The 14886-nt window shown below is 39.3% G+C and overlaps 1 protein-coding gene across 1 annotated transcript in view; it reads right to left on the reverse strand.

The window, feature by feature from the left end:
• Positions 1-5487: 5487 nt before the first annotated feature.
• Positions 5488-14886, reverse strand: part of BBS2 (Bardet-Biedl syndrome 2) — a 34418-nt gene continuing 25019 nt past the window's right edge. Inside the window, exons 16-17 of the mRNA XM_008539792.2 lie at positions 6757-6905; positions 5488-6054 (exon numbers count right to left, since the gene is read on the reverse strand). Of these exons, the coding sequence (XP_008538014.1) occupies positions 5948-6054; positions 6757-6905 (256 nt within the window). The 3' untranslated portion in view covers positions 5488-5947. The remainder of the gene's footprint in view (positions 6055-6756; positions 6906-14886) is intronic.

Here is a 14886-nt window from a genome sequence, read left to right on the forward strand (position 1 = left end):
CTTCCTCCCACTGCCTGTGGCTTTGTTCCACTGTGACTCTCCCAGGACAGTGTCGACTTAGGTGCTGTGTAGTAGTATTCCCTTGGAAAAGGCCTGGCCTAACCACATGGCCCCTAGACACTTCTGGGTGGTAAAGAAAATGGCTGCTTGTGTCATATATAGTATTTCCAGTGCCCACTGCTTTTCAACCAAGAGTCGTAGCTCCTTGTAACTAAATGATTCTAGCATCACATCTGGCTTTCATTTTCCTAAATACTGTAGGGTCAACTATAAAACTTGTTGCCTCTTTTTCCTTTAAGAGATCAAATGCTAAAAAGCCGCATCAAAATGCCAAGAGGCTGTCCATTTTATTACATTCTTTTTTCCCTGAACTGTTCTGGGGGTTACACGATAACTAGCACCTATGTGTGTGGGGCTGCGTGGGCGAGTGTAGGTGTCATTGCATCTTTAGTTGAAAGATGCTGTTCTCATTCCATTCCAGTAGTTTCCCTGTTTCCTTTCTCTTTTTTACATTTATTACTAGCTTTTACTTTGGGTTTTACTAATTAATAGGAACAGCATTGGGCTTTTCTTTTATCTCCTAAAACTTGGAGTACTAACCCTTTTGTAAAGTTTGCACTTAAATGAAGAAAATGTCTCACTTTCTTTTAGGTTGATGATAGTTCCAAAAATTTTTTGATTTTGCCCCAGTCAGTAAAAAATGTTTTGGCATATATGCCCATTATATGAATATTTATCTATAAATTTTACACATGTACTAATATTCAGTATTATTGTAAAACAAACACTAATTTTTAAAGGATGAGATTAAAAAAATACCTAAAACTAGTTCTAATATTGTCTTCCCACACCCACATGGTAATGGACCATTTTACATGCATACTATTTTGGAGACTACAATTGTTTACCCATAGTGTAGTGACACTCAAGTGGGATTACAACTACCTTGTCACTATTGGTTTAAATTTCAAAGCTTGCCTTTTAAGTTCTTGCAGACTGAAGGTCATCCCTATAATATTACTTTCACTCACTTGTCTTCTGATGTGTTTTCATGAGTGGAAGAGAAGGGGTGTGAGGTTCTGGTTAACGCCCTGTCAGTGGCATAACCCCAGGAAGGCCCAGGGAGTGCTGGGCAGGTGAAACTGTTGTGTGCCAAGCCTGGATAATGGTTTAAGACTCATGGCTCTAGGTAACATCGAAGAGGCCAACTTTTCCAGTTCTGGAGTGCTGAGTCTAAATCTTAGCATACTACACAAGTATTCAAATGTGCTTATTAGTGTCTCCTTAATCTCAATGTGTTTATGGTCTGACAACACAGCAGGCTATTCTATACAGTACAGAAAAGGATTTTAGTGTCGGAGGGGAGAGAATCCCTGAGAGCCAGACTCTGATGTTGCTGTCAGTTACATCATCTCCAGCCAGCACCTCTGAGTCTGTGAAGGAAGGTGTGACTTGCAGGTAACCTTTCTGCTCTGAGAATGCCCAGTGACTGAGAAGCTGCTTTTTCTTACTACTTCACTCTTCAACTTGATTTTTAGGGCCTGGAGCCAATGTCAACAAATGTTAAGTGACAAAAGAGGAATTAAAACATGGGCATCTTTTTTATACTTCTTTCAGATAAAGCTATGATGTTCACCTATATGATAGATGGCATCTTCTCTCAATTCTTAATAGTGAACCTCCAATTCTTATAATTCCTTTTAGTAAGATTTTCCTCCCCAAAGAGAATAGCTATATTTTTTTCAGATTATATAAGTAATACATGTGCACTGTGAAGAATTAAAACAACGTGTAACAGTATAAAGTAAAGGTCACCTAGAACCCCACCATCCTGTGCCAACCACTGTGGTGCTCTGTAATGTATTAACTTGGCTAGACTGAACCACATTTCCCAGAATTCCCTTCCCTTTGTTTCCAGTTAGGATGAGTCACAAATTCTTGGGCAAAATATGGAGCGCCAAAATGAAGCAGTAGCCATTTGTAGCTCACACATGTTGTCGCTTAGCCCTTGGCTCACCCTGTTGGTGTGAACAGCATCAGCCTGCAACTGCTCCAGCCCTCCTGGATCTTCCTTCAGCTTCTCTGATAAAGGGTCTCAGTTTCTGCAGGAAGCCCACACCATCAAGGTCAGAGGCAAGAACTGACACAGATTTTAATAAATCTTCGTGGGCTCCAGCTCATGCCTGTGGGTTCCAGCTTGTTCTTCCCAACTTTATGTCCTTTCTGACTGCTGGCCCCATGGGCCTCAAGCTCCAGCATCAGACAAGAGAATGCGGCCTTACAGAGACTACTTCAACACTTCCTACAATTGTGTAAGGTCAAATCCCCTTTGTGTGTTAACCATCATGGAAATTAAGCACATTTTCATAAAGTTATTTTGAGAGCATATTAGCATCTCTGTTAAGAGGTGGAAAAACAAAAGGCTTAAGGAAGATCGCTATAAATAATCTAACTCCAGTCCCTCATTTTAAAGATGTGGAAAGTGAAGCCTGGAAGAGAAAGAGGCTGTTAGGTTTGCAACCTGGATTTTCTACTGCTCATTGATTGCCTCCCACACTCCACTGAATATGGGGATTTCTTTCCCACAGAATATGGAAAAAGATCAACGCTTGGGCTACCTCTCCCAGACCAGTATTTCATCAATGAGAAGTTTTGGCTGCATAACCTCTTCAATAGCCTTGTATGCTTATCACTACTAAAACTGAGTGAGAAAGTACAAACCCTGTTAAAAGGGTCCTTGAGAGAGAGACGGTGACGGCAGAGGCAGGCTCTCTAGCCGTAAGAACGGTGACGGCAGAGGCAGGCTCTCTAGCCGTAATGAACGACGTTCCTACAAAACAGATGATTCCTTCTCTGGTCGATGTACAATCAGTCCAGAGAGTCTGAAACAACTTGGGAATTGCCATGTGGGATCGTTTTAGGAAAAGCATATTTCTGTACCATACAGATAAAAAGATGACTGGGGAGCTAGAGCGTACAGTGTGGGCAGGGGCCAGATGGGAAAGAGGCAGAAATGCAAAACACCAGGCTGCAATGGGTGTCTTACTGTACTTTAGTTTCAAAATGAGATTGGAGATGATTTAGTTCTATGATCACAGGACTCAGCATTGGCAGATTTATAACTGCTAATTATAAAATCTGAAACATTAATAATTTTGAAAATCATTCTTATCAAGCACTTATAGGGTTGCATAATAGTTGTAAAGTTCTAGTTCTTTGATTTTTGAAGCTACTGACAGGCTTACTGAGGACAGACAACCCCAGGGAGAACAAAAGATGCTTTTCTATGCTCAAGGCATTGGCTCAGCACCATGGGGAGGATAAAGCTGATTAAGATGCAGCCCCTCTTCTCACTTAATAGGGGATTAAGATTTATATAAACGCAATGTAATAAGGGTTAAGGAAAAGACATGGGGGAGGAAAGGTCTCCTGAGGAAGGCGCATCTGAGCTGAGCTTTGATGTATTTGGATTGGCAGAGTGGGAAATAATAAAAACTATACTTTCTCTAAAATATTGAGTACCTGAATCTGGGAGTAGAGGGTGACTTTTTTAAAGATTGGCACCTGAGCTAATATCTATTGCCAATCTTTTTCTGCTGCTTCTCCTCCTCCTCCCCAAAGCCCCCCAGTACATAATTGTATATTCTAGTTGTAGGTCCTTCTGGTTGTGCTATGTGGGATGCCGCCTCAGCATGGCTTGATGAGCGGTGCTAGGTCTGTGCCCAGGATCCGAACTGGTGAAACCCTGGGCCACCAAAGCGGAGCATGCAAACTTAACCACTCGGTCACGGGGCCGGCCTCCACTTGGAGGGTGACTTTTTAAAGAGGATGTTCAAAAAATGACTAAAAAGCTTTCTCCCAGATAGCAGAATCCTCAAGATCAGCTTTTAAATGAAGGCTGACTGTTCACTTAAAGCTTCAACAAAATTCAGCAATGAAACAAGAGTTTAAGCTATAGCTTCTAGAAGGCACTCAGAGTCTGTTAGAATAGAAAAATGTGGCAACAAAAGAGAGGAGCAATTGATAACCAAACAGTTTTTCTCACCCCGACACTGAGCCTGGTGACTTCTAAGTGGATAGAAGAGGTTGTTGAAAGTTGTATGAATATTTTCATCCAATCCAATCTTTACTTGCTTGGGACCAGTTTGGGATAGCAGAAAGGGCCACAACTACTTGGTTTCAAAGCTCCACACTGTGACTTATAAAGCTGTGGGATCCTGTGGAAAACATTCTACCTCTCTGAGCTCAGAGATACCAGTGTCAAGAGGATCAAATTAATGTGAAAATAACCTACTTGTAACCTATAAATCAGGACTATTTAAAGATCTCTTCCTGCAGGTCAACCCCTTCAAGCCTTGCCCATGGATATTTTTAGGTCTAAGAAGGAAATTTTTTGGCTAAAGAACAACAGAATGACCTTTGATGAGATTATTCTGTTAGGGTCCCTAAAAATCAACAGTGCCAAACAATTTAAAACCAGCACCAACTAGAGACTTTAATCTCAAACGGTATAGCTTAGACTGTGGCTAAAACAGAAAAAGTCTCAACAGTGGACTCGAGTTTTGCCAGCAGCTCTAACTCTGGCCAGTATGAGTCCCTGCACGCCAGTCTCCTCCTCTCTGAAGCAGATACAAGATACTTTACTACTTCAGGGATTACTGAAAATAATACCGTATACATGCATGGCTTTTGAGCTTATAGGTTGAAAATGAAGAACAAAGGTATTACAGGGGGTAGTCTCATAAAAATTAGGACTCCATAAAGGTCACTTTTCAAAAACAGAAAAGATAATCCTAAATGGCCAAATGGAGAAAACTAGTAAAATTAATTTACCACAGAGGAAAGGCCTTCTCCCCCAGCTACTTATGAATGCTATTAAGATGTGAAAAGTAATGTCTTAGTCATTAAACCAGTCCTGAAATCTACCTTACAGCAAAATCTTAACTCTTGGGGAAGGAGCTGCTGGCTGTTGACACAAGCATCAGCTTTCCCCTCCCTGTAGGCACAGAGCTGGATGTTTCCTGGCCTCCTTGCAGGGCGCTGTGGCCATGTTCGCTGATGGAATGTGAGTGGAAATGATCGTGTGCTATTTCCAGACCATGGCTTTAAAAAGCTTTTCCTTTTCCGCTGGCTTGGATATAAATAACGGCAAGGCCCCAGGACAACCCTTTGAGAAATAGGGTTCCAAGTGAGAGAATGAAGCCCCAGTGCCGTAAGGTCTTCATTGTATGCAGTGAATGTGAAAGCAGTCACCCAAATCACTTTCCTGCTGCTTATTTCTCCAGAAAGCTCAGGCTGAGGAAGGGTGCCCTGGAGGCCGACACAGCTTCATGATTAAAGGAGTCTGGCTCCCTGGGTGACCGCAGAGAAATCCCTACATACACGGGAAATAAATGAGGCGTTAGGAATTGTGAGGTCTGTTTCAGCAGCTATTACTCCAACTAACATCACCTTAGTATGAAACTTTTTAAAAAGAAAGCACACAAATTGAATATCCACATTTTTGTTTTTCGCCACATAATACAAATGGTTTATGCAATTCTGATAGGGTGGTGATTTTATAATCAGTCAATACAAATTACACCTTTAAATTTTAATGAAAAAGTAGATAATCTATTTTAAAATTACAAATTCAATTACAATTTCAAGAGAAAAGATGTCTCTATACATCTACTTTACATACATACAGAAAAACTGGACTTTGAAGCCCTAATGTTTCACAAGTACTCACCGTGCTCCATACAAACCTAGCACCACTCGGCAAGAGCACAGCTGATCTTACAAACAGGAAGTGAATACATTTTTCAGACACAATGCTTTGTTCATTTGTACAACTCACCAAGGCTTCTCAGCACCTTGGGGTCAACAGGATGTGACCCAAAGCAAACCAGCCTACATTTTTGGGGAAACCATTTTCTAGGCACTTCACTACCTATTCTTTCCTCTGCTATGAAGAGGCGGTCCCCACCCGCATGATTCTGAACAGCATGTTGATGTTGTTGCTCCGGATCGCATCCCGACAGGCAGTGATCACTTGATTCTTCGGTTTTCCAACTGGATGAGAAGAAACATCCAAACAGTATGATCAAAAAGATTAAAAGTGAAATTATCAATCAGAAGCCAGTTTTAAAGCAACATAAAACTAGGGTATAGGTCACGCAAATTTAACTAATTTATCGGTACCACTGCCTCAAAAAGATTCCTTTGTGAGGGAATTTATCACAAACCAAACCCAGAGATCATCTCCAACTTAGAAACCAAAAGTCAGTTTTATAGAAAAGGATCAAAATCATATCCACCTAGCAAAGATTATGCCTAAAAGGAGGTCAAAGCAGAAACCCCAAACAGCAGATTTCAGCTATAAATCTCTGGCTGTATTTCTGCTTCCTTTGGTTTATTCTGTTGTTCTTTTTCTAAGTTTTAAGCTGGACACTCATTAGTTTTCAGCCTCCCTTTTTTTCTAACAGTGGTATTCAGGGCTTTCCTCCTGGGTATCTGTCACTAGGTGTTTCCGTGGAGGATCCTCACAGCAAGATCTAAGGAAAGGAGCTGCACGAGTCCTTTCCCGTTGAAGTCTGGAGACTGACTAAAGCCAAACAGCAGGCTGGCCGAAACTCAAGTGACTGTGCCAACGTGAGTGTTCAAGGCACCTTCACAGACAGAGGCCCCAGAATGAATTCTTGAAGCTACACCATCTTCAGTGGTTCTCACCCAAAAACTGCAGACCAATTACAGTGCTGCGGAAAAGAGGCTTACCACGCAGACGGCCTGCTCTCTGAATCGCTTGATTCACTGCTTTGAGGTTTCCCAGCAGCTCTGTGTGGTTGTTACAGCGAATCTTATATCCATTTAGCAAGTCTTTATTAAGGTCGTAGAGTTCCATATAGCGACTCTTCATCGTTTTCCTGTGTAAATCAACAGGAATTCAACACCATTGCACCTCGATCTGGCAGGCTTAAATGAAAAAACTTGCAAACTTCTCAGACACAAAAAGCAAGGAAGACAGCAGGTTCTTAACTGTTTTGTCATTAAAACAGGATGACTGCTAAAGTTTGCTTTGAAAACATTAAGTTTCTATCAAAATATTTTCTCTTTTCCAAATAAATGGAAGACAAGTGACTTTCCTGGGTTATTGGTCCAGGGTTTGTTTGAATTCAGGAACCAAGAATTATCATGTGCCCACTGTGTGGGGTGGGTAGGGAAAAGTGAGCAAGGCAATAGGCTATCCTCTAAGTTCCAGATTAATATTCATTAGACAAAATGGAGCTGTTCTTAATAAAGTATTTTTAGACAACTAACAGATTCAGCCTCATATCAAGCCTCTTATCAAAGTTTTAAAAACAAAGGCATAAAATTAAAACCACAATGAGATATTACTACACAACAATGAAAATGACTAAAATAAAATAAACTGATAATACCAAATGCTGGCAAGGATGTGGGGCAACTGGGACTCTCCCGCACTGCTGATGGGAATGCAAAACAGTAGCTACTTTGGAAAATGATGTGGCAATTTCTTATAAAGTCAGACATACACTTACTATACAACCCAGCAATTCCATTATGAATTATTTACCCAAAACAAATGAAAACATGTCCACACAAAACATGTATGTGAATGTTTATAGCAGCTTTATTCTCAATCACCAAAGTCTGAAAACAACTCAAATGTCAATTAATTGGTGAATGGATAAACAAAGTATGGTATATCCATACAATGGAATACTATTCAGTGGTAAAAAGGAATGAATTACTGACATATGCAACAACATGGATGAGTCTCAAAGGCCTTACGGTAAGTGAAAGAAGCCAGACTCAAAAGGCTACATATTGTATGGTCCATTGTTATGACAGTTTGGAAAAGGTAAAACTATAGGGAGAGAAGTCAGATGAGCGGCTGCAGGGACTGCAGGTAGGGGAGGCACAGATGCAGAGAGGCACAGGGGCTGGACGCACTCTACATCTTGCTGGTGGCAGGAGCAACACAACTGTATCAGTTCCTCAACATTTACTGAACTGTAAACCTAAAAAGGGTGAATTTTCTGCATGTATATTATAAATTATATATCAACTAACTTGACTGTAAAAAATGAAAACAAATATACATCTGCGAGTCTCTAAATGAACATATAAGTAATTCAGGAAAAAAGGAACAGATTACTGCTCTCCAGTTTAGCAGAGTCAAATGCCTAAAACCAGTAACATCTCTTTGACTAAAAAAAAAAAAGCCAGAGAGAGAGAAAAAAAGAGGGGAGGCTTAGAGATAAAGTTAGCCAGAAAAAAGCAAAAATCTTATATGCCTCAGAGAAAATAACTGGAATAAAATGAATTGGAAAGTAAGAGGTAAAACTATCTCAATTTACAAATTTACAAGTATACATCTAGAAAAACTAAAAGATAATTTACTAAAGTAGCAGATTATAAAATCAACATACAAAAATCAATAGTGCTCATATATACAAACAAAAAACCAGTTAAAAGATATAATGTGGACGAAAGATCCCATTTACAATTGCAAAAAGAAAATACCTAGGCTTAAACTAAACAAATGTCCAGTATCTACATGAGGGAAACCATAAAACATGACTTGAAATATAAAGACAGACCATGTTCTTAGATAGACGGAACATCATTCTAACAATGTCACTTCTTCCTAAGTTAATAAATTTAACATGATCCCAATAAAAACACCTGCCCTTTTTTTCTGGAGCTGAAAGAACTGATGATAAAGTTCACTGGAAAGAGCAAACAAGCATGAGCTGCCAGGAAAACCACGAAAAAGAAGAGCAGCGGCAGTGAGGGGGCCTGAGCCGTACCTGACACTGAAGCACACAGATCCCCTAGAAAGAAAAGAAGGGTCTGTCAAACGAGGAGAAAGACAGACCAACAGAACAGCCTAGGAAATCCAGAAACAGACCCACTGCATATGGAAACATGATATATCATAAAGGCAGCATCTCAAATCAGTGGGGAAGTGGCTTTTAAAGTAGCAGTCCTGAAACAATGCAATAGTCGTATAGAAAAAGATAAAACTGAATTTATTACACTGAGCACCAGGATAAACTCCAACTGGAACAGAGACTTAAATGTGAAAGAAGAAACCCTACAAGTCCTAAAAGAAAGCATAGGTGAATTACTCTATAGCCTGGGAGTAAGGAAAACTTTTCTAACTATTAACTCAAAATGTAGAGGTATTAAGGAAAATATTGATCTATTTGATCTATTTAACTACAAAAAATTTTTAAAAACCTTTTACATGGAAAAACCAAAAATAAAACAAATGACAAACTGAAAAAGAAATTGGCAACTTATATCACAGATAAAGGATTAATATACCTAATATATAAACAGACAAAAGAAACAGTTCACACACACACAAAAATGCAAATGGCCCTTAAAACAATGAAAAGATGCTCAACACTGTTCATAATAAAATAAATGAAAATTAAAACTGCAATGAGACGCTTTCTCACCCATCAAACTGGTAAATACCCAAGAGTTTGCCAACATACTCCACCGGCAAGGCTGGAGGGAAACGGGCACTCTCATAAGTTACTGGTGAGAATGCAAAATGACGTAACACCTATGGAGGGGAATTTCGCAACATCTTGCAAAATCCTGTAGGCATTTATCATTTACCCCAGCAATCCCATTCTAGGACTTTTCCCCAAAGATATCTTGGCAAAAACATGAAAAGATTATGTAGCAAAGCTATTCACTGCAGCGCTATCTGCAAAAGCAAAAGAGCAATCCAAAGGCAGGAAACTGGCTGAATAGACACCCAGGAGGGAGTGCCGTGCAGCTGTGAAAACACACGCCAACTATCTCTGTGCACTACTGTGGACTGACCTCCGAGATCTATTTTTAAGTGTAAAAAGCAAGGTGGAAAAGAGGACCAGGCCATGATTTATCTACAGAGTGAGATGCGTGTGTATTTAAATTTTTGATTGGTTGTTTATAGTGAAAGGGAGGGAATAGGATAGAGGTGACAGGAAAGAGATGTTAGACTTTTTGCATACATTTTACAGAGCTGACTTTAGAACAATATAAAAGTTTTAATAAATATGTAATAAAATTAAACCAAAAAGGAAAAAATGTGAAGCCCCCAAGATTGAAATCAAAATGAACAAAATGAACTTAACTGTGTATTCAAATTTGTAGCATAACCAAAAAGAGAGGAATTATTTAAAATGATTTTAAAATACAGTAATTTCACTGAAACTCCTTACTGGAATATAAAGACACAAAGAACTAGAAAAAAATCTTAAGGTATTTTTCAGCAATCACATTATTGATAGTAATATTGAGATTATTCTTAAACGTGTGTGTATTATAAGATAAAGCAAATAGTTATGCTGATACTGGTTGGAGCCATGATTTTCAACGTGAGAGAGAAGATACAGCATTAAAATCAAAGTCAAGAGCCTGTGTTCATAAATTTGGAAGGGAAATAGTATGAACTCATGATACATTTTCTCACTGAAAAAATATATCCATTTCCTAGCTCTATCCATTGAAAAGGGCTACAAACAGGAACCAAGCCAGGAGCAAGGAGCATCTCGAATGCTCAGCCTAGGATCTCTAAGTACCATTTCCCACTAAAAAGAACCAGGACTCCTTAGAGAAATGGCTCATTCCAGATTTACAGCAGGAGATGTACCAGATAAGCCTAAAAAATATCTTGTTCAAGAGAACAGGGAACTAACAAAACTAATGGGTTATGTCCAAAGGTCACTGCAGCCGACCTGAAGAGGCTTCTGCTGGCCAAAAACAGGACAATTTAGCCATCATAAAGAAGAATTGAAATGGACTGAAGCACATTAAATATGTTAAAATACACGAATTTATAAGGATCTAAAAATCTCATTGGTCAACTCAGAGGCTGCTAGAGAACCAACTCATTATTTTAAAGCTGATAAATAACCTGTCTTTCCTTACAAACTATACCTCAGGTAACTAAATAATTCATTAATTCATGAGGGAATGTTATTCTTTTTGGAAGTATTTCAGCTAACATATGACAAAGAAATAACAGAATTAGAATATCACTATTTTGCAAACCCCAAAAGAAATAATGGATCTAGGCCATGATCATCAACAGCTGATAATGTGATAAAAAGAGACAAGTAGATATTAGATGTTTCCTTATGGAAGTACACAGCACCACTTATGAGGTATTCTTGCCAATAAAGTGAACCCAAATCTGAGCAAGCCTCTAGATCTAACTACCATTCTAACAGAAATACAGCCGACAGAAGAATACTACTAAACATCACCACAGAGATACAATCAGCAAAATCCAAAATGGGAAACCACAGGAGAGAGAGAGAGTTAGGGAAGAGAAAGAGTGAGCAAACAAACAAGTGGATTAAGAGAGACTATCAAGTGAGGTTAGCATCATGGCGGAGTGAGGTCTCTCAGAAATCTTCCCCCTCCAATATACAACAACAAAAAAAATCCATACCCCAACAGAGGACATCCAAACAACACAAAAAACGAGAGAGAGATCCACACAGCCAATGACGAAGGGTGGAGAGCCTGGAGCCCCCCTCAGGGGAGCTGGAATGGGGTAAGAGAAATCTTTGCTCCCTCCCCTAAAGACTTCGATGGGGACCAGAGGAGGCCTCCGAGAGGGAAGGAATGGAGGAAGGGACCTTCGTTCACAGGAATTTCTTCAAGGACTCCCTAGGGCCCCTGCAGCCTAGAGCGAAGCCCTCTATGGGGGTGAAAGCCTTAGCAGGGAGCAGGGAAGGCAAGGGGTGGTGCCTCATCAAGCCAACACCCCAGGAGACCAGATAGGAAGAGCAGAGGGAGAAAACCCCAAGAGCACACAGGAGAAAGCGCCCCTCCCCACCCTGCTCAGTGGGGCTCCAACTCCTGGTATTTCAGCTTGAAGGCAGGGGGCTCAGAATACAGGGCACTTGACCCCCACCCAGTGGTGATAGGTGGTAACTGCGACCTAAGAATGCCAGGATGAGGAAAAACAGCCTCCAGCAATATCAAACACTATATTAGATCACCAGACCAGAAAGAAAATGACAAGTACCCAGAAATCAGTTCTGAGGACACAGAAATATGTAATCCAATTGACAAAGAATTCAAAACAGCTATCATCAAAAAACTCAACGAGGTAAAAGAGAATGTAGAGAAACAATTCAACAAGTTCAGGAGCTACTTCACAAGAGAGATTGAAACTATAAAGAAGAATCAAGCAGAAATATTAGAGATGAAAGAAACAATGGAAGAAATAAAAAAAATATGGATTCCCTGAACACTTGAGCAGACACCACAGAGGAGCATATCAGCATAATCAAAGATAGACATGTTGAAATGCTCCAGATAGAGGAGGAGAGAGAACTAAGACTAAAAAGAAATGAAGAAAGTTTCCGAGAAATATCCAACTCAATTAGGAAATGCAACATAAGAATTATAGGCATTCAAGAAGAACAGAAGGAGAAGGGAGTAGAAAGCTTGTTCAAAGAAATAATAGCAGAGAATTTCCCAAACCTACAGAAGAAATCCATGTGGAAGAGGCTGCCAGATCTCCTAAATATGTCAATGTAAAAAGACCTACTTCAAGGCATATAGTAGTGAAACTAGGCAAAACTGAATGACAAAGAAAGAATACCAAAGGCGGCAAGGCAGAAGAAAATAACCTACAAAGGAACCCCCATCAGGCTTTCAGCAGATTTCTCTGCAGAAATCTTACAAGCTAGGAGAGGCTGGAATGACATACTCAAATCATTGAAGGACAAAAACTTTCAGCCAAGAATACTCTATCCAGTGAAAATATCCTTCAGTTATGATGGAGAAATAAAAACTTTCCCAGACAAACGTAAGCTAAGGGAGTTCGTAGCCACAAGACACCTCCCATAAGAAATCCTCAAGAAAGCCCTCATACCTGAAAAAAAAGGGTTACAAAGCACACAAAGAGTAAGGAGTTAAATAGATTGACAGAATCAGAGGAGAACAGCAAATACTCAAGTATAGCATTAAAGACAAAGGGAAGGAACAACAAAAACAAGGATAATCTTGTCATTTTAACCACAAACTCATAACACAAGATGGAATAAGATGTGAGAAAAACAACTTAGGAGTGGAAGAGGAAAGGGACTGAATCCGTTTAGTCTAAGGAATCTAGAGGCCATAAGAAAAGGGACTATCTTTTCCAATCTTGAATAACAACCTCAGGATAACCACTAAACAAAAGAGCAGAACAGAGACACAAATAATAAATAAGGAGAAAATAAAAGAAACACAGCATAAAAAATTACATAACTCGATTGGTAGACTAAAATACACAGGATGAGAAACAAAGGAAATGCAGGATAACTGGAAAACGAGTGATAAAATGGCAGCATTAGGCCCTCATATATCGATAATTACCCTAAACATAAATGGATTGAGTTCTCCAATAAAAAGATACAGAGTGGCAAGAGGGATTAAAGAACAAGACCCAACATTATGCTGCCTCCAGGAAACACACCTCAGCTCCAATGACAAACACAGGCTCAGAGTGAAGGGATGGAAGATGATATTCCAAGCTGATGGCAAACAAAAGAAAGCAGGTGTTGCAATACTTATATCAGACAAAGTAGACTTCAAGATAAGACAGATAAAGAGAGACAAAGAGGGGCAGTGTATAATGGTCAAAGGGACATTCCATCAAGAAGAAATAACACTTACACATACCTATGCACCCAACACAGGAGCACCAAAGTACATAAAGCAACTATTAACAAACCTAAAAGAAGACATTAATAATAACACAACAATAGTAGGGGACCTCAACACCACACTCACATCAATGGACAGATCTTCCAGAGAGAAAATCCACAAGATAACAGTGGAATTAAATGAAAAGCTAGACCAGATGGACTTAATAGACATACGTAGAACACTCCAAAAACAGCAGATACACATTCTTCTCAAGTGCGCACGTAACATTCTCAAGAATAGACCATATGCTGGCAAACAAGGCAAGCCTCAATAAATTTAAGAAGAGTGAAATAATAACAAGCATCTTTTCCGATCACAATGCTATAAAGCTAGAAACTGATTACAAGAGAAGAGCTGAGAAAAGGACAAAGATGTAGATACAACATGCTATTGAACAAGCAATGGATTGTTGAAGAAATTAAAGGAGAAATCAAAAAATATCTGGAGACAAATGAAAATGAAAACATGCCATACCAATTCATATGGGACACAGCAAAAGCCATATTAACAGGGAAATTCACCACAATACAGGCTTATCTTAACAAACAAGAAAAAACCCAAATAAGCAATCTCAAACTACACCTAACTGAATTAGAGAAAGAAGAACAAACAAAGCCCAAAGTCAGCAGAAAGAGAGAAATAATAAAAATCAGAGCAGAAATAAGTGCTATTGAAACAAAAAAGGCAGTAGAAAGGATCAATAAAACAAAGAGCTGGTTCTTTGAGAAGATAAATAAAATTGACAAACCTCTAGCCAGACTTACAAAGAAAAAAAAAGAGAAAGCTCAAATAAACAAAATCAGAAATGAAAGAGAAGTAACAATGGATACCACAGAAATACAACAGATTATAAGAGAATACTATAAAAAATTACATGCCAAAAAAAGAACAATCTATAAGAAATGGGTAAATTCTTAGAATCATACAACCTCCCAAAGCTGAATCAAGAAGAAATAGAGAATCTAAATAGACCAAACACAAGGAAAGAGATTGAAACAGTAATCAAAAGTATCCCAAATAAAAGCCCGGGACCAGCTGCCTTCCCTGGGGAATTCTACCAAACTTTCAGAGAGGATTTAACACCTATCCTTCTCAAGCTATTCCAAAAAATTAGGGAAGATGGTACGCTTCCTAACACATTCTATGAGGCCAACATCACTCTGATAC

The sequence above is a fragment of the Equus przewalskii genome, chromosome 3 (genome assembly GCF_037783145.1).
Source record: "Equus przewalskii isolate Varuska chromosome 3, EquPr2, whole genome shotgun sequence".
Taxonomy (NCBI): domain Eukaryota; kingdom Metazoa; phylum Chordata; class Mammalia; order Perissodactyla; family Equidae; genus Equus; species Equus przewalskii.